This window comes from Scyliorhinus canicula, chromosome 8, assembly GCF_902713615.1.
Source record: "Scyliorhinus canicula chromosome 8, sScyCan1.1, whole genome shotgun sequence".
NCBI classification, from domain to species: domain Eukaryota; kingdom Metazoa; phylum Chordata; class Chondrichthyes; order Carcharhiniformes; family Scyliorhinidae; genus Scyliorhinus; species Scyliorhinus canicula.
The window spans coordinates 47,877,642-47,897,123 of record NC_052153.1 but is presented as its reverse complement, the minus strand read 5'-3'; the positions used below and the strand labels follow the sequence as shown (position 1 = coordinate 47,897,123).

Below are 19,482 nucleotides of genomic sequence, written 5' to 3'. Positions count from 1 at the left end.
GAATGAACAAAGGTTGTTTTACATTTGAGAGACCTCGAATTCTTTTTTTTGCATCAAATATTAATTTAATACCCTTCGATTTAATGGTCCAATTGTAACTTTCTTACATTATAGAGTGTGCGCCTTAATTTGGAAGCTGTGCTCCACCTTAGTATTGGGATGGGGCTGGGAGATTTGTTCCTAGGCTGGTGACTCATTTTAAGTGTTGAGCGTAATTGAAAGGACCACAGGAGTGATCTCTGGAATATATATCATTATAATTTTCACTGGTAAAAATACATTCAGGACAGATATTCTTATTCATAACAGCATTACTGTTTGCTTATGATTTTGAGTTGTGGCCCTGTCAGTTGCTGCAATTTATTTTGTGTTTCCATAACTCACCATTTGCTGAGCTGTCCTATGGAGTCTCTACAAGGTCATGATATAAATAGTATGTAAGTGGGGCTAATTGTATTTGGCCACTGTCTCATTACACTGATTGCCTAGGTTGACTGGCATCAGAGCACCTTTGTTGGAACATCTGGCATCCTGTTTACATCCTGTGGATTAAAACAACCCCTTCCTGTTCCATGAGTAGAGTCTGTCATTCACTGTCACCTTGAGCACTGACATGACGCACAATGTAGTTTTACTGATGGAAGGTCAAGCTAATCTCTCCTGCAGTTTGTCATGTGGGTCAGCTGATTCTAGTGGTTCTTTGGCCCTTTTAAAAATTAGGTTGATCGAGAATAATACGGTGAGAATGTTGTCTTTGGGCGTTTGGATCAGCCGCTTGTTAACCCAGCACCCTGACTTTTATTTCTGAACATTTCTGATCTGACGTCGCCTGTTTTCACGCGTCGAAATCTATTCCGTTCCCATCTGTGCAAGGATGAGTGAGTCATCAATCCTTTATTTTTAAAATCTTTTTACTGGTGGACTGTTTGCCCTTGGGGGCAGCAGTTCTCACGGGGCCAGAGTGGCACATTCTTGGTCGGTGAGTTGTCAGAGATCCCTATCTCTCCTGGTCTCAACTGTCTTGCGGAGCCTGTGAATCAATGACCTCTTCTGTGTCTGCAGGGCTGCTGTGCAATGTTCTCTGCAACCGTATAAACCGTGTAAAGTCCCTATCAGGCCCCCCATATGTCAGTCCCTTTAAAGGGGCAAAACACACCACACAAAAAAGAGCATTGGTGCTGTGCCCTACTCTGAAGGTGGGTAAGGCTGCTCCATTGTATTCATTCTTCAGAATTGACACAGCCGGTTCTTGAGGTGAAGATCATATCGACTTTTTAAAGGCTGCAGTCACATTTCTATACAACCCAACACCATTTTTACTCAGCTTAAACCACCACCACTCAGCTCCCCCTCTCAAAGGGAAAAGCAGCCTCGGGCCATCTGTGACCATCACCACACTACCGGAAAGATGTGGAGGCTTTGGAGAGAGTACAGAAAAGGTTTACCAGAATGTTGCCTGGTGTGGAGGGTATTAGCTACGAGGAGAGATTGAATAAATTGGGATTGCTCTCCCTAGAGAAACGGAGGCTGAAAGGCGACCTGATAGAAGTGTATAAAATCATTCAGGGGTACAGATAGGGTGAACAGTTGGAGGCTTTTTCCCAGGGCGAAAATGACAATTACAAGGGGGCACAAGTTCAATGTGAGAGGGGTAAATTTTGTGGTAATGTGCGGGGGAAGTTTTTTTTTTACACAGAGGGTGGTGGTGGCCTGGAATGCACTACCAAGTGAGGTGGTTGAGGCAGATACGTTACTGACCGTTAAGACCTATCTGGATAGACACATGAACAGACGGGGTATAGAAGGATACAGGCGGTTGGCCTAGATAGGACACGTGATCAGCGCAGGCTTGGAGGGCCGAAGGGCCTGTTCTGTGCTGTATTGTTCTTTGTTTGGCGACTTTACATTTACATGTATAAAACGTAACTCTTTAGTGGATGGAGGCTGCTTCCTGCAGGGGCACTAGCTTAGCAGCCCTAGTCACGGCGCCTCTGCCGCTTCCGCCGGCGCGGTACTCCGTCAGCCCTATAGTGGTGGTGGCTCTTTGGATCTGGGGCCAGTGGAGGAGGCATGTAGGGGAGGTAAGAGCATCGGTGTGGACCCCAATCTGCGACAACCACCGATTTGCCCCAGGGAACATGGATGGGGGGGGGGGGGGGTATCGACTGTGGAGGAGGGCGGGGATTGTGAGGATGGGGGATCTGTTCCTGGAAGGGAGTTTTCCGAGCATGAGGGTGTTGGAGGAGAAGTTTGGGCTGGCGAGAGGGAACGACTTTAGATACTTACAGGCGTGGGATTTTGTACACAGACTGGTGCCGTCCTTCCCACGTCTCCCGCCAAAGGGGAGGCAGGACAGGGTAGTTTCTAGGGGAGAGGTGGGAGAGGGTAGAGTCTCAGACATCTACAAGGAATTAATGGGAGCTGAGGATACGCAGACCGAGGATCTGAAGCTTAAGTGGGAAGAGGAGCTTGGGGGAGAGATGGAGGACGGTATCTGAGCAGAAGCCCTGAGCAGAGTAAACACGACCGCAACATGCGCCAGGCTCAGCCTGATCCAGTTTAATGTCGTGCACCGGGCCCACATGACGGGGGCCCAGATGAGCAGATTCTTCAGACTGGACGACAAGTGTGCTGGATGCGCCGGAGGGCCGGCTAACCATGTACACATGTTCTGATCGTGCCCTAAACTCAAGGGGTATTGGCAGGGATTCGCAGATGTCATGTCCCAGGTATTGAAAACTGGGGTGGTAATGAGCCCTGAGGTGACAATCTTTGGGGTTTCGGAGGACCCGGGAGTCCAGGAAGAGAGAGAGGCCGACATTCTGGCCTTTGCTTCCCTGGTAGCCCGGCGACGAATACTGTTAGCATGGAGGGACTCAAAGTCCCCGAGGGCTGAGGTATGGCTATCGGACATGGCGAGCTTTCTTGGGCTGGAGAACGTCAAGTTCGCCTTGAGAGGTTCGCTATTAGGGTTCGTCCAAAGGTGGCAGCTATTTATTGACTTCTTCGTAGAGGAGTAAGTGTCATCGGGGGAGAGGGGGGGTCTAGGGTAGAGTAGAGTAGGGGGATATTGAGGCAGATCCGTGCGTGAACAGAGCCATGGTTTGCACAATGTTTAATTTGTGTCTTGACTTTTTTTTGTACTGTACAATGTCATTTTTTCTATATGTCTATAATACCTCAATAAAATTGTTTGTTAAAAAAAACTTAACTCTTTAAATAATAAGCTTTTGGCCATGTAATAATTCAAGGACAGGCAACCACCGAGTTTAGTAACTAACCAAACTATTTATTATAAAGGAATAAACTATATACAGAGTATAATGAATGTGCTATCGACTATTTGGACTCCAGTCCCAGACTGGCTGGAGAAACCCACGCTCAGCAACTGGATCCGCGTTCTCCGGCATGATTGGCCCATCGGGTCACACAACACCCTCCCCGAAACCTCGCCCCCTTAAAGGGGCTCACTATTACAGGTCGCCTAACTTAATGACTCCTTAACTCACCTATCTTTGTTTGCTTACTTTGCCGCATAGCACCTGGGGATGTTTTACTACAGCTGCTACACAAGTGGAAAACGTTGTTGCAATTGTCTTCTTTGTTCCTGTGTTGAAAATGATGCTGTAATCAGAAATCAGTCATATTGTTCATCAGAATCTGAGTTCACAATATGGTTGACTGTGGCCGACGGACCCGGTCTAGTGTTGTCGATCGAGTCACTGAATCAGGTTGCTTACAAGGTGGCAAACCATGGATTAATTGACCAAGACTGATTGAAATGAATGCAATCATTGAGTCAGTCTGCAAGCTCTCTAGATGGAACAGCTGACCTGTTTTTGCAGCACAGCTGAATATAATTCAATTGCTTCTGGGACACCTGCTCTCATCTTAAATTTCTGATGCTGTAAACATTTTAAAATAGGAACATCTGGCCTAGGAAGACATTAAGGTTAATGTTAAACCCCTCAGCCTGAGGTAAATGGGGTGGTAGAAGCCTGGAAATTATGTCAGGTCGCTGAGTGCCCCATTTACACTTGCACGCGAGTTGCACCATCTTGGTAAGATTCTATTTCAGGTTGGAGACTACTTGTAGTGTACAGTTTGGGATCCCGTGATGTACCGTGTGCACCCTAAGCAGCTTGTAATATGGAGCTGCTCATAATATGGCCCAGGAAATATTTGTTGAGGCTAAGAGGAGGGGACCCATACCTAGACTGCCTAACCCAGCACCCAATCCTAATCCAGGTTTTGACTGTTGGCTGTTACCCAGCTGAGCGATGGGTTGTGGATTTATCCCCTGGTGAAGATTGATTTAAAGTTAGCTCACCACATTGCTAGATTGACTAACGGGGACTCGTTAATTGTTTGTACCTCAGAAGATGTTGCCAATGTGCTGCTCTGATATTCTATGTAGTATTGCCTTTACATTTAAGTGTAACATTGTTACACTCCACTTTAAAAGTCCACTTCAAATAAGTAATAAAAAAAACTGACATTTCTAAACAGTTCAGATGCTGTCCTGAGTTCGGACAGTTGTGTGCAAGTGTCACCAGTACTGAAGGAGTACGGAAGTTGGAAACTAGAAAGAATTTGCTGTTTCAATACAATGTTGTTCAACATTCTATCTGAAGACTTTGTACAGAGGATCAATGGTTAAGTGCTGCCTTTTCTCTTTGTATGTATACTGAGATTTTTTGTATTCCTGTCCACCTATAACTCAGTGCTCGATGACCTACATTGGTTCCTGATCCACCAATGCCCTGATTTAAAAATGCTCATTCGTGTGTTCAAATCCATTTATGGTTGCACCCCTCCCTAGCTCTGTAACCTCCTCTAGCCCTACCACCCTCCAAAAACACTGGTTTCCTCCAACACGGGCCTCTTGTCCATTCTCCACTCTTCAAACTGACTTGAATCTGATAGTCTCTGTAGACTTTCCAACCTCTCTTCTCCTTTAGTCTTTAAAATCAATCTCTGACCAAGTGTTTAGTTACCTGTCTAAATATCTCCTCAAAGAGAACAAAGAACAATACAGCACAGAAACAGGCCCTATAGCCCTCCAAGCCTATACCGGTGATGATACCAACCTTGGCCAAAACCCTCAGCACTTCCTTGTGCCTTTTCCCTCTATACCCATCCTATCCATGAATGTGTCAAAGTGCCTTTTGATCATCGTTAATGTATCTGGTCCACAACATCCCTTGGCAGTGCGTTCCAGGCACTCACCACCCTCTTTATAAAAAACCTGCCATACACTTCTTCTCTGACATTTGCCCCACAGACCTTAAACCTATGCCCCCAGGTGACTGATCCCTCCACCCTGGGAAAGAGTGCCTGCCCATCCACTCTATCCATGCCCCTCATAGTCTTGTAGACCTCTATCAGATCACCCCGCAACCTCCGTCGTTCTAATGAAAACAGTCCAAGTCTATTCAGCCTCTTCGCATAGCTAACACCCTCCAGACAAGCAACATCCTGGTAAACCTCCTCTGCACCTTCTCCAAAGCCTCTACATCCGTCTGTTTTTTTGTCTGATTATGTTTTCGGTGAAATATGAGAACAACTGGCAATTGTGGCTAGATCGATTGGCACATGGTTTAAGGTCATTCAAGACACCAATATCAACACTGCCGCTGAGCCAATAATAAAGAATGAGCCTGTAATGAACTCCAATTGGCTTTATTGGTTGGCCAATTGGAGTACGAGCTCCCTCAATGATAGCTCACTGAGGGGGCCCATATAATCACCTGTGTAGGCTTTGTGAGCCAGTCTTAAGTTGACTGGACTGCTAGCAGCACTGTTTGTAGCTGCTCCTGTAATATCGTTATTGTAAATAAATATTGGTGTGGTGACGGAACTCCTGCCTCCCGTGGATTACTACAAGCCACTGTCCACTGAGGACTGTGAACAATGTGGCTGGAAAGAGTCGTGAGGGTGAGGATCAGCAGAATGAAAATTAACAACCTCTTTAATGGGAGGGTAATCAGCTCCAGAGGTTACCATCTATGCTGTGAAGACATAGGAACTGCTAGATGAAAAAAAGTTCAAAGGCCAGCTAGTTTGTCCTCTACAGTTAAATTTTAGATATAAAATTTTGCTTTGCTTCTAAATAGTCATTTTGGTTTACTTCTATTCGTATGAGACCTGACCAACTAAGGCAAGACAGGTGGGTCTCTTTGGATAGTAAATTTTAGAGAGTTTATTAAAGACAACTCAAACTTTTGGACAATGACTTCTATAACTTCAGCTGGTTGTGCAGGCAATTGAAGTGCAGATCACTTTCCCCCTCCCTCAGGTGTCCGGTCTTGATCTTGAAGCGCCTTATGGAGATTGACATGTGTTTAATACTCCAAAGTCTTCAAAATCCTGGCTAGCAACGGACCTTATGGGATCCCACTTTTAATCCTTTTCAGGACTTAATGATTATGAGGTAATTGTTTTTTTAATTACACCTTCCAGTTGATAACACCATGGTTTAAAAGGATAGCAGTGTCTCACTCATGGGAACAGTAAGAAGTCTTACAACACCAGGTTAAAGTCCAACCGGTTTGTTTCAAATCACTAGCTTTTGGAGCACTGCTCCTTCCTCAGGTGAATAAAGAGGTAGGTTCCAGAAACATATATATAGACAATGTCAAAGATGGGAGACGATACGTGTGGGCAGTATGGTAGCACAAGTGGTTAGCACTGTGGCTTCACAGCACCAGGGTCCCAGGTTCGATTCCCTGCTGGGTCACTGTCTGTGTGGGGTCTGCACGTTCTCCCTGTGTCTGCGTGGGTTTCCTCCGGGTTCTCCGGTTTCCTCCCACAGTCCAAAGACATGCAGGTTAGGTTTATTAGCCATGATAAATCGCCCTTAGTGACCAAAAAAGGATAGGAGGGGTTATTGGGATAGGGTGGAAGTGATGGCTTAAGTGGGTCGGTGCAGATTCGATGGGCCGAATGGCCTCCTTCTGCACTGTATGTTCTATGTTTTGTGATACTTTGAATGCGAGCATTTGCAGGTAATTAAGTCTTTACAAATCCAGAGATAGGGGTAATCCCAGGTTAAAGAGGTGTGAACTGTCTCAAATTGGTAGGATTTAGCAAACCCAGGCCAGATGGTGGGGGGTGAATGTAATGCAACATGAATCCAAGGTCCCGGTTGAGGCAGTATTCATGTGTGCGGAACCTGGCGATCAGTTTCTGCTCGGCGATTCTGCATTGTCGCGTGTCCTGAACGCTGCCTTGGAGAACACTTACCCGAAGATCAGAGGCTGAACACCCTTGACTGCTGAAGTGTTCCCCGACTGGAAGGGAACATTCCTGCCTGACGATTGTCACACGATGTCTGTTCATCCGTTGTTGCAGCGTCTGCATGGTCTCGCCAATGTACCACGCTTCGGAACATCCTTTCCTGCAGCGTATGAGGTAGACAACGTTGGCCGAGTCGCACGAGTACCTCGTACCTGGTGGGTGGTGATTTAACATCTCATCTGAAAGACAGCATCTCCGCCAGTGCAGAACACCATCAGGATTGCACTGGAGTGTTGGTCTTGATTATCGTCCACAGACCTGGAGTAGGAGTTCAGCCTCCAACCTTCTGACTCTGAGATGTGATTACTACAAATTGACTAGCACCCAATCAGTCCTGATCTCCTTTGGATGGGTGAGTTGAAGAAACTGAGCTGCCTTTGCCAAGGTGCCAACATGCCTCCTCTCCTGTTTCAGTTCCCCCCTTACTCTTTCATCTCATATTTTTCTTTAAATGAAAATTCTTGTTGCACAGGTGTGAAGGGCCTGTTGCAATTGTAACAAAAGGTAGACATGCATATTGTCTGCATTACCCCTTTAAAGAAAAGTGACTAAGCTTTTGGTCTATTGGTAACATTCCTGACTGAGTGAGGAGGGTGCAAAGCCCAGACAGTCCCAGATTGTGGAGACAAGAGTCATCATTCTGAATTCTGGGTGAACAGGGGAGCCTCTAACCCTTCATTGTGTGGGTTCTGGGAGTCCATAAGATTCTCCCGCCGTATCGAATTGACCATTCTTATTGGCTGAGGTAAAGATGGTTGTGGACAGGGAAGAAACGTCTAAATCACAGCCTGTCAGACTGAAATCTTAAGCTATTTCATACCAGTTACCCGAGGGAAGAGCGTGAACAATAACAATCGATTGGAAAGGTCACCTACAACCACAGGCTGTCTGCTTTCATTTTAGTTTGGCACAAATACCCTTGTCTTCATAACAGCTCACGTAATCCTCAGCAGCGTGATCCCAGCTCACACTCTGTCGGAACTCTTGCCTCAATCAGGTCGCAGAATGTGGAACAGGATGCGCGGCCCTAATCTGGGCTGATTACATGGCTAACCTGCCATGGCAGTGACTGATTAGCTAATTAACTTAGACTGGTACATTGCCAGGAGTGATTGATGGACTCAATGACTCAGATTGTGAATGTAGTCAGTAGTGATAGCCACAATAACGGACTCGTATTACTAGCCATGTTGGCAGTGACTGGAATTCATTGGCTCACTGAATACAAATCTGTTCTCTCTTGCTCAGTCACTTTTTCATGTAGTTATGCTAGACATCGTAAACATGCAAGAGGTTGGGCATGCGGTGGACACCTGGGCGTAACAGGAGTTAAAATTAAAAGACGTCCACTAAGTTCACTTGTTTCATCCTGTGGCTATTTTACAGCCAGGTGGCTGAGGCCTTTCTGTGACTCGGGATGAAATTGAGGACCCAAATGGGTGAAGCCTTCCACCGTGTACACTTTGTGCTGTAAATGCTGCTGGACACCCTGCAAATACACCATAGAAATCCAACAGTGCAGAAGGGAGCCATTCGGCCCATCAAATTTACACTGATACTCTGAAAAAGCACTGTACCTAAGCAACCCCCCCCCCCCCCCCCCCCTCCCCCATCACCACCTAACACTGAGGGCAATTTAGCATAGCCAATCCACCTAACTTGCACATCTTTGAACTGTGGGAGGAAACCCACGCAGACACTGGGAGAAAGTGCAAACTCCACAGACAGTCATCCAAGGTCGGAATCGAACACAGGTCCCTGGCACTGTGAGGCAGCAGTGCTAACCACTGTGCTACCCATCAAAAGGTAAGTTCAACACAGCAGGAATAAAATGATTTTAACCCGGGGCTGGAATCAGGTGAACGGGGAAAAGGACGAGTGGGGAAGCCCCCCCCCCCCCCCCCCCCCCCCCCCCCCCGCCCCCCGATGTCACCACCTGAGACCTAATCCTTGTTATCTGTTCACCCAATTACATTCAGAAACGGTTAGTCTGATCATTTGCTCTGCAGTTTAAACCAGGCCTCCGGAAGCCTGTTTAAAGCAGGAATAAACCACCTCTAATCAGTGGTGGTATTGCCTTCCATCCGACTTGCTTGTTTCACTGCTGCAAGGTAAAACAAAGAACAAAGAACACTACAGCACTGGAACAGGCCCTTCGGCCCTCCAAGCCTGTACCGGTCATGATACCAACCTTTGCTAAAACCCCCAGCACTTCCTTGTATTCCCTCTATACCATCCTATCCATGTATTTGTCAAGATGCCTTTTGAATTCCTTTAATGTATCTGCTTCCACAACCTCCACTGGCAACAGTTCCAGGCACTCACCGTCCTGTGCGTAAAAAACCTGCATCGCACATCTCCTCTGAACTTTGCCCCACGGATCTTAAACCTATGCCTCCTGGTGACTGACCCCTCCACCCTGGGAAAGAGTACCTGCCCATGAGAATCAAGGAAGGCAAGGCTGGTGGCTTATTCAAGCATGTGTCAGCATATTGCTTTTAAGCCTTCATTCAGCTTGGAAAATATTCACCTAACTTCACAACTTTGTTAAATTCTCAAGACTGTCTCCTGTTGATTTCCAGCCTGTCAATGTGTTTTCGTAACTCTGTGCACATTCATTTAGTGATTGGACCTTGCAGAACAAGGCAGTTTGTTGACTTCAGAATATCCCAAAGCACTTGACAGCCAATTATATACTTTTGAAATAGTCTCAATTGTATACAGCAAGGTCACACACAAATAGCATTGAAATACATGGCCAGGTCATATACTTCATTTGGTGTTAGTTGAACTCTACTTCCTAGTCTTCTTCAAAATAGTATCATGAGATCTTTTATGTTGATCTAAGAGGGCAGACATTGCTGCATGTTAACCTCTCTTAATGATGGCATTTTCAACAGTGTAATACTCACTTAGGACTGCACTGAATTGCCACCCTAGTTTGTGTGCTTAAACCTCTGGAGTGGGGCTTAAGCAGCGCATGTCTTATTCAGAAGTGAAAACTTTGCCACTAAATCATGGCTGTTACACAACCAAAATTCAATCAAATATAGATAGGACTTAACATTACTGATATTTATGTTTTAAATTGTCATTGACAAGGCCAGCACTTCTTTCTCATCCCAAGCTGTGGAGGACCTTCTCCTTGAACTGTTGATAACAATTTGATACAACTGAGTAGCTTGCTGGACAACTTCAGTGGACATTTACAACTCAACTAAGTTGTGTGAAACTGGAGTCACACATAGACCTGAAAGTATAAGGATGGTAGGTTTTCTTCCTTAAAGGATATTGTGGAATCATAAAATGGTTCAGCACAGGAGGTCATTGTGCTTGTCTCAGCTCTTTGGCTGAGCTATCAAAGTAATCCCACTCCCCTGTTCTTTCCCTCTAGCCCTATATAGTTTCTACCCGTTAGTGAACCAGCTGGTGCTTTTCAAACGACAATCCACGTTTCTAAACTTTTACAAAGTGAATATAATTATGAAATTGTCAGTGGTACACTTTGAACCCATGAGGCTTTATGTGTAGGAGCAGGAAAATGCGAGTTGGGTTATTTCCCAACTTTGGAAACATGGGCCTGTCGCCTCTGCCCATATCCGCCACCTTCCTGGCTCCTGGAGACATGGATAGACAGGGTTTGAGTCTTCCATGTCTTGAAGCAGCTCGGAGGAGTGAGGATAATGAAGGAGGCTGGTTGGAAGGCCTGCCACAGTTTGGTATTACATTTAACCAACTCTTCAACATAGCTTTTATGCCCCCAAAATATCATTCCCATGTCTCTCACATTCCCATACTCCCTAAGAATTCCTCATGCCCACTCATACATCCCCCTCCTCTGCCAATCTTCTTTATGAACAAACCACAAGAGCTTTATCTTTGAAATGGGCATTAAAAAATCTTCTAACAATCTAATACAACTATCATTCAAACACATGTCATCAAGGAAGTAAACTCTCATTCCAAAAAACACAAAAATAAATTGCTCAAGTGGTCAATCTGTGAAAACCAACATTTATTCACTTTCCACAGCAAAGACAGGTAATCCTTTTAATTACCTCTTAAAACTGTCACAATGACACAAATTGCTGAAATACTGAGCAGTCTTTGAAATTCAGCCAAGCATTGATAAGCATCCCAACAAAACAAGCCCTTGGCAATACAAATAGTGGAGTCTATTGGAACAGATGAGCCTTTAAAAAAAGAGCTACACCAGATAGCCTGTCAATCAAAATAGGCCAGCAGCTGGTGTCTTTTTTCTATGGTAAAGCAGCAGAAGCTTTTGTTTTCAATATAAAAGGGTTCTGGATGTTTAAATCATTTCAGATCATTATACCAGAGAACCCGAGCAGTGTTTTGTTTAGCTTTGAATACATAATAGCCCTTTTCCCAAAGGGAAAAGCACTGTAACAGTCAACTTGCCATTGCAGGATAGAACTCCATGAACGATCACTGCAGTAAAAACACATTTAACTTACAATACAGCATCTACAATTCATATCTGAAGCTTTCAAACTATATAATACTTACCATTAAATGCTACCGACTCCTCAACAGACCTTCCCCCAAAGTTCTTGAATTTTCAACCAAGATGGGTATTCAGAAAACTTTCAAAACCTACTAGACCTAATGAAAATATTGTGGGATAGGGAATACAGATTCCCCATGGGTCTTATTATGGGAAACTCGATGTCAGCGGAGTCGCAACCCGAGCTTCTCCCCTCCCCGGTGCAATGGACATATGAAAATGGCTTGGGGTTGGGAGGGCACAAGAAATTCTAATTTGCAGCTAAAATAACCAAAGGTTTTGCCATTCCTGATCCTATTGTAGCCTCCAAGTGGACACGAAAATCAGGCCCATGGTGTATGGATTACAAGTCCTGTGGCATAATCACTACACAGATGCTTCGTAGAAGATACCTATCAAGGCATGTGACATTGAAATTATTTGAAGATGGAGGTTGATAGATTCTTGTTGGGCAAGAAAATTGAAGAATATCAGGGGTAAATGGGAATATGGAATTCCGAACACAAGTAGATCAGCCATGATCTATGGATTGGTGGAACAGTCTCAAGGGGCTGAATGGCATACTTCCTGCTCCAAATTGATGTGGTTGTATAATTACGCATTAATTGATTGATTTGCTAAAAGTATACATCCATGTTTTGATTACACAAGTCTTCAAATATCATCAGTAGAGAATTAAAGGGAGATGGTTCAGAATGACAGCAGCTCATTTGCCGCTGTCTATTTCTTTAAGGCACGGTAGCACAAGTGGGCAGCACGGTAGCACAAATGGATAGTACTGTGGCTTCACAGCGCCAGGGTCCCAGATTCGATTCCCTGCTGGGTCACTGTCTGCACGTTCTTCCCGTGTGTGCGTGGGTTTCCTCTGGGTGCTCCAGTTTCCTCCCACAATCCAAAGATGTGCAGGTTAGATGGATTGGCCATGATAAATTGCCCTTAGTGACCAAAAAGGTTAGAAGGGGTTAATGGGTTATGGGGGTAAGGTGGAAGTGTGGGCTTAAGTGGGTCGGTGCAGACTCGATGGGCCAAATGGCCTCCTTCTGCACTATATGTTCTAAGTGACACCTGGTAACTGATTTCACCTGGTTTGATAGTATGGCCTACCGGTAGTGACAGGGCGAATAGTTTGAAATGAGATCGAGGTAGATTAACAAGCACATTTACTGAGCAGGAAGCTGTGTTCAGAGTGAGCAGGGTTCAGAGGTGGGAGTTCAACGCTGGAATATTGATCATTGCCAACAAGGTGGCTCCTTGCTAGTAGCGTAAGATTGTGATTGGAATATTGCTAACAGAAAGGAATGGAAGGGATACCAATTCCAGTGACTACCATGGATATGCATCCTTATAAACAGTGCTAAGTAATATACCCCATCTATTGTCTCTATTGCATCGCATACCACCACAAGCGGTCCACAGCAAACGCTATTTCCGTGGCCCTACACTCATCCTTGGAACATCTCAACAACAAGGACTCCTACGTCAGGCTCCTGTTCCATTGACTACACTTCACCTTCAACACCATGATCTCAGCCAAGCTCATATCAAAACTCCAAAACCTAAAATTCCCTCTGCAACTGGATCCTCTACTTCCTCACCCATAGACCACAATCAGTAACGATAAACAACAACACCTCCACGATAGTCCTCAAAACTGGGGCCCTGTAAGGCTGCGTACTTAGCCCCCTACTATACTTCCTATACACACAGGACTTGTGTGTCAAAATTTGACTCTAACTCCATCTACAAGTTTGCTGATGACATGACCGTAGTGGGTCAGATCTCGAACAATGAGTCTGAATCCAGGAGGGAGATAGAGAACCTAGTGGCGTGGTGTAACAACAACAATCTCTCCCTTAAAGTTAGTAAAACTAAGGAGCTGGTCACTGACATCAAGTATCGTGCACACCTCTGTCTGCATAAATGGTGCCACGGTGGAGATGGTTGACAGCTTCAAATTTCTAGGTGTGCTCATCACCAACAATCTGTCCTGATCCACCACGTCGATGCTACGACCAAGAAAGTGCAACTGCTCCTTTACTTCCTGACTAAACTAAGGAAAATCGTCATGTCCACATTGACTCTTACCAATTTTTACAGATGCACCGTAGAAAGCATCCTATCTTGCTGCATCACAGCCTGGTATGGCAAATGATCAGCCCAAGACCATAAAAAACTACAGAGTTGTTAACACAGCCCAGCCCATCACGTGAAACCGCCGCTAGACTCTGTCTACACCTTCCGCTGCCTTGGCAAAGCGGGCAGCATAATCAAAGACCCCTCCCACCCGGGTTATTCTCTCTTCTTTTTTCAAAAAAAATGTATTTATTCAAAGTTTTTCAATAAGTTTACAAAACACTCCAAAAAGGAAAATAATACAAAGAAAGAAGGGCAACATGCCAACAAAACAGAACAACTTAACCCTCTAAACGATAAACAGTTTAGCAAATTAACACCCAATTCAAAACAGGATAGAGCATGCGCCCCTTACAAAAAGGAAGTTATTCTCCCTTCTAACCTCTTCCATCGGGCAGGAGATACAAAAGTCTGAGAACATGCACTAACAGATTCAAAATCAGCTTCTTCCCCGCCGTTACCAGACTCCTGAATGACCCTCTATGGACTGAACTGATCTCTCCACACACCTTCTCTACTGATTAGTACTGCACTCCGTATGCTTCACCCGATGTCTGTGTCTATGTATTTACAATGTGTACCTATCTTATGTCCTATGTTTTTCCATGTATGGAATGATCTGTCTGGACTGTATGCAGAACAATACTTTTCACTGTACCTCGGTACACATGACAATAAACCCAAATCCAGTACACATTAAATGGATCATTTCAAAGTTTTGCCTATGGCGATGTCTATCAGGAACTACTGGTTGGAAAACTGTCTGCAGTGCATGCTCAGATTCATAATAAGCAACAGTGCCTGGCAAGACTCCCTGGCAGGAGGGCAACGCTGAAAACTTATCCCTTCAATGTCTTTGCCACATTTACTTCAAAAGACTCACCACGACTCTGAAATCAAAGCTATTTTAATAAAGATATTTTCTACAGTAAAATTAAGACATTGCAGCTAGGTTTTCCTGTTCAGTCCTTCGAAAAAAAAAACAAGACATTTGATACCTAGTGTGAGGACAATACCGATAAATCTCATGCTGAATTATGACGCAATTGCATCCTGTCGTCGCAGTTATGTTACCAGGTTTACAGTATTGTACGGTGACTCACTGATCATACACTTCATTGACAGATGATGTGATGAACCATCAGTGATTTTGACAGTAGTTGATGGAGAGCACTAAGTTTTGCTGGAACAGGTGAACTTAATTTTGGGGTCTTCAGCAGGCCGGGAGACAGGGAGCCATTTGTAATGCAGACTTTGATTGGGAGGGTCCAAATCCCAGCTGTAATGATTTAACAAATATCCAGCAGCTGTCTATAAAACAAAAAAGAGAATATTAGACATTTGAATCACAGGAGTGAAGAACTGACATAAAATAAAATGAAACAGACAAGGGTGAATTTAAGTGCTCCCAGAGGCTTTGTGCAATGGAAAGCACATGCAAGCACTCACTGAGTCACGTTTTAAAGAAACACTGGCTAAAAATGGGGTAATTCCTCAAAATGCTGTGGATTATGTATCACTTGAATCTCAAAATTGAAATCAACAGGTTTTTATTTGATGAGAATATCAAGAGATATGGAGCAAAGGCAGGTTAATGGGGCAGAGAAATAGATCAGCCATGGTCTCACTGAATTGTGGAACAGGCTCAATTTGTTGATTGGCCTCCACCTGTTCCTATGGGGGGGGGGGGGGTAATAATGTAGCATCAATACTCTCACTTCAAGCACAGCTCCCTTCAGAGAATATGGGATTAATGGCTTTATCCTATGGGAAATTCAGTCAGATAGGTCTGTGTGCATGATTGGTAGTCGGGTCTGGTCGGGCAAATAGTCAGGTGATTAGGTTAGGGGTTGGGAGGATGGACAGGAGGGTGAGTTGGAGGTGTAGTCGGGATAGTCAGATTGAGTCCAGTGGGGGGCTGGTGTCTGGTGGTTGGGGGCTCCGGGCTGATGGAGGGGGTGTCAGTTGTTAGACTATCTGAAGTGTTAACTCTAACTGTCTGAGAGTCTGAGACATCCATGGAGGGTCCCTCGGAGCGGGGGAATTACCATTCGAAGTTTAATCTTCCTACACACTTTCCACGTAGGTCTGCACGCCACGACTTCCACAGGGTCCTGATGTGCATCTCAGTCACACATGGGGCGGCATTCTCTCTCCCGCCAGCCCTGTTTTCTGGTGCAGTGCACCACGCCGGCAGCGGGATCCTCCATTCCCGCAACCAATGCGGTTTCCCATTGTGGCCACCCCAACTGTCAGGAATCCCATGGGTGTGCATGCGCTGCCGGCAAAGCGGAGGATCCCACCGACGGCAAATCCTGCAGCTGGTTTCCAAAGAGCACGAGACTGGAAGACTTGGCCCAATATTAATTTCAGTACACTTGTCACGTCACCACTAAAAATTGCTATGTAAACGTCTCCACACTGGCTGTCGGTACCTTTGTTTCTTGTGGCACCTGTAATGTTCTAATTAGGACTTGACATTGTGACACTACATTACTTTAATGTGTCTTTTGGCTGAGTGGTAATAATGTAGACCAACTCTGAGTGTGGGTTCAAGCCCCACTGAAGCAAGTTGAGCACCAAATTCAGGTTCACATATTCACACAGGCGTTTTTGAGGCCTCGTCGGACCCAACTTGGTGTCAGGATGAAGACTCTCACGAGATTTACAATGCCCCAGCAAGGGCGTGATCCAGATCACGCCAGGAGGAGTGCGTGGGGTAACTCTCAATCAGGCCGGCACAGAGGCCGATTGGGGGCACTCGCGGGATCCACCCATTGCACGCGGTGACTGATTGTTTTTTTTTGTCTTCTGGTGTCTAATCAGGCACAAGTATTTATTTAACAACTCTTCCATTTCCTTATCCTCCAATATAATTAATAATAATCTTTATTGTCACAAGTAGGCTTACATTAATACTGCAATGAAGTTACTGTGAAAATCCCCTAGTCACCACACTCCGGCGCCTGATCAGGTTCACAGAGGGAGAATTCAGAAAGTCCAATTCACCTAACAGCACGTCTTTTGGACTTGCGGGAGGAAACCGGAGCACCCGGAGGAAACCCACGCAGACACGTGGAGAAGGTGCAGACTCCACACAGACAGTGACCCAAGACGGGAATCGAACCTGGGACCCTGGCACGTGAAGCAACAGTGATAACCACTATGCTACCGTGCCACCTTGTTTCTCCTGTCTCAGCCACTAAAGGACCCTGTTTACTTATGCCAACTTCTTCCTTCATTTGCCCTTATATTTCCTGCTAGTTTACTCTCATATTTTGTTCTGTTTCTCTTTATCTATTTTTTCATTATCCTTTGCTGGTATCTAATCTCTTCCAATCCTCAGGCTTTTTACTCCTCTTGGCAAGTCCCTTCTTTTTATCTAAATACCATCTTAATCTTTTTATTTAACCACAAGTAGACCATTTTTTCCATGGAACGTTTCTCAATGGAATGTATGTTAATTGAGAATTATGATTTATTTTAATGTTTGCCATTTGCCTGGGATCTGACTGATTTGCTTTGCCCCTCCGCCCGTCCTGCCTGTCCTTCAGTATCCTAATATGCTTCCTGCTTCTAACCAGATTGGTTGCCGTTTCCCAATGGTTGATAGACCGTCCTACCCAAGTGTTCAAGTGCTTCTGCCAGGTCACTCACTGGGAAAGAATATCTATCACAATCCCTGTCTCATTCCCATAAAAATATTTAATGAACAATGAGTCCAAGTGACAGCTCTCTGATGAAAAGAGCACCCTTAAGATATTAACTATCATTTATATGTTGACTGCTCATTAAGCACACTAATTCCACTGTGATCCAGAGCACTGTATTTCAATAGGGTTCCTTTTTGTCATCCTTACATCTGAAATATTTTAAATGCCATGAAATACAGATGGTCCGCCTTCTGCCATGTGATTCTACAGGTCATCCTTCTGACCAATTCATGTTCACATCAAATAAATGAAATATGTAAAGAACAAATGCTGAGAATTTCCACAGACATTCTCTCCATCTGCTGCCATAACTTTGGTAGCACATCCCTGGAGTTGATTTTAGCCATTTATGACAATCACCCACATCAAGTGTGGCAGAAGACTGGAAAATGGCCTGTAAACCACAAACTAGTTTCTTAATGTGCACTGTTTTTTAACTTTCATCAGCAATGTATGTCCTAGTAGTCGCGAGTGGTCAGGAGATATGGGCTTGAATTCGATCAGTTAATGTACTAGCAAAGAAATGATGCAGTAGGTGCTATCTAATTCCAACATTTTCATGAAGCCCCTGTCTACATGAGCAGAGTTTCATGCAACAGTGAAGATGGAATTGGGGTTGGATGCGGAGGAAAAAGGGATCATCACTTACCTTAAAGACAGAGTTAAAAGGTTTTGGAATAAGCTGCAAGATTTTTGAGCTCTTAATGCTTTAGCAATAATTTAACTCTTGTACAAACCAATTATTGTACTATTACTTTTTTACTGCCCGAACTTTTGACTTCTGTGTAATTAATGTGATTGTAAATAAATTCATCTGTTAGTTTTAGCTTCAACAAAATTTTCTGACAACAGGATATTTCTTGGATAAAAGCAAATTATTCCGGATGCTGGAACCTGAAACCAAAAAGAAAATGCTGGAAAATCTCAGCAGGTCGGCAGCGTCTGTAGGGAGAGAAAGGAGCTAATGTTTTGAGTCCAGATTACCCTTTGTCAAAGCTGGATATTTCTTGGGCTGGATTCTCCATTATTAGGCTATGTCCCCACGCCGGCGTCAAAACGGTAGAGTTTTACGCCTGAAAAACTTGGATCAAAGCAACACGAATACCCAGCCCTGCAGGGGGCGAGCAGGGACCTGGAGTAGATCTCACAGCTTTTGCTGAAGATACAGGCCCCCCGCACTTCTGGGTCAGAGGCCGCGCATACACACGGTAGCAGCCCCCAGCGGCGGTGCCGCACTCCATGGTGGACTCGGACCGCGGAGCTAGACCCACAAAAGGGAACCTCCCGATCGGCCGTGCGCCCGACCCTGAATCCCCGCACAAGCATTCTCCGGCCGCCTATAAAGGCCCACCCCACCCCCGGCCTCCGATCAGCACGCCCCCGACCAGGGCGGCCACGGACTAAGTCCACAGCCGCCACGCGAGTATCCTGACAGGCTGGAGCACATTAGTTCCACGCTGTCGGGACTTCTGCCGGTCGGGGGCGGAGAATGTCTGAGCGGGCCTCTGGCAATGGCTCCAGGTAGGTCCCAGGCGGCACGGCGCACTCGCTTTTCGGGACCCGCAGAATCGGTAACCTGGCGCCGGTCCCGATTTCTTCTGGGAACATGGATTCTCCGCCCCCGCGCCGGCCGCAATTTCAGGGCGAGGGTGCGAAGAATCCAGCCCTAAGTCATTTGGTAGTGAGCGAAAGAGCGTGGTTCAAGATCTACACAGGCTAAAAATGTCCTGGCCAATATTTATCCTTCAACTTACATCACTAAATCAGGCCATCTGAATTTATTTCATTGTTTTTTGTGTGACCTTGCTG

At 45.2% G+C, this 19,482-nt stretch overlaps 1 protein-coding gene across 11 annotated transcripts in view; it reads right to left on the bottom strand.

Moving 5' to 3' along the window:
* Positions 1-14,849: 14,849 nt before the first annotated feature.
* Positions 14,850-19,482, bottom strand: part of LOC119970222 (beta-amyrin 11-oxidase-like) — a 161,898-nt gene continuing 157,265 nt past the window's right edge. For all 11 annotated transcript variants that reach the window (XM_038804484.1, XM_038804486.1, XM_038804483.1 and 8 more), the window contains one exon: positions 14,850-15,271. In XM_038804484.1, coding sequence (XP_038660412.1) covers positions 15,134-15,271 — 138 coding nt within the window. In that variant the 3' untranslated portion in view covers positions 14,850-15,133. The remainder of the gene's footprint in view (positions 15,272-19,482) is intronic.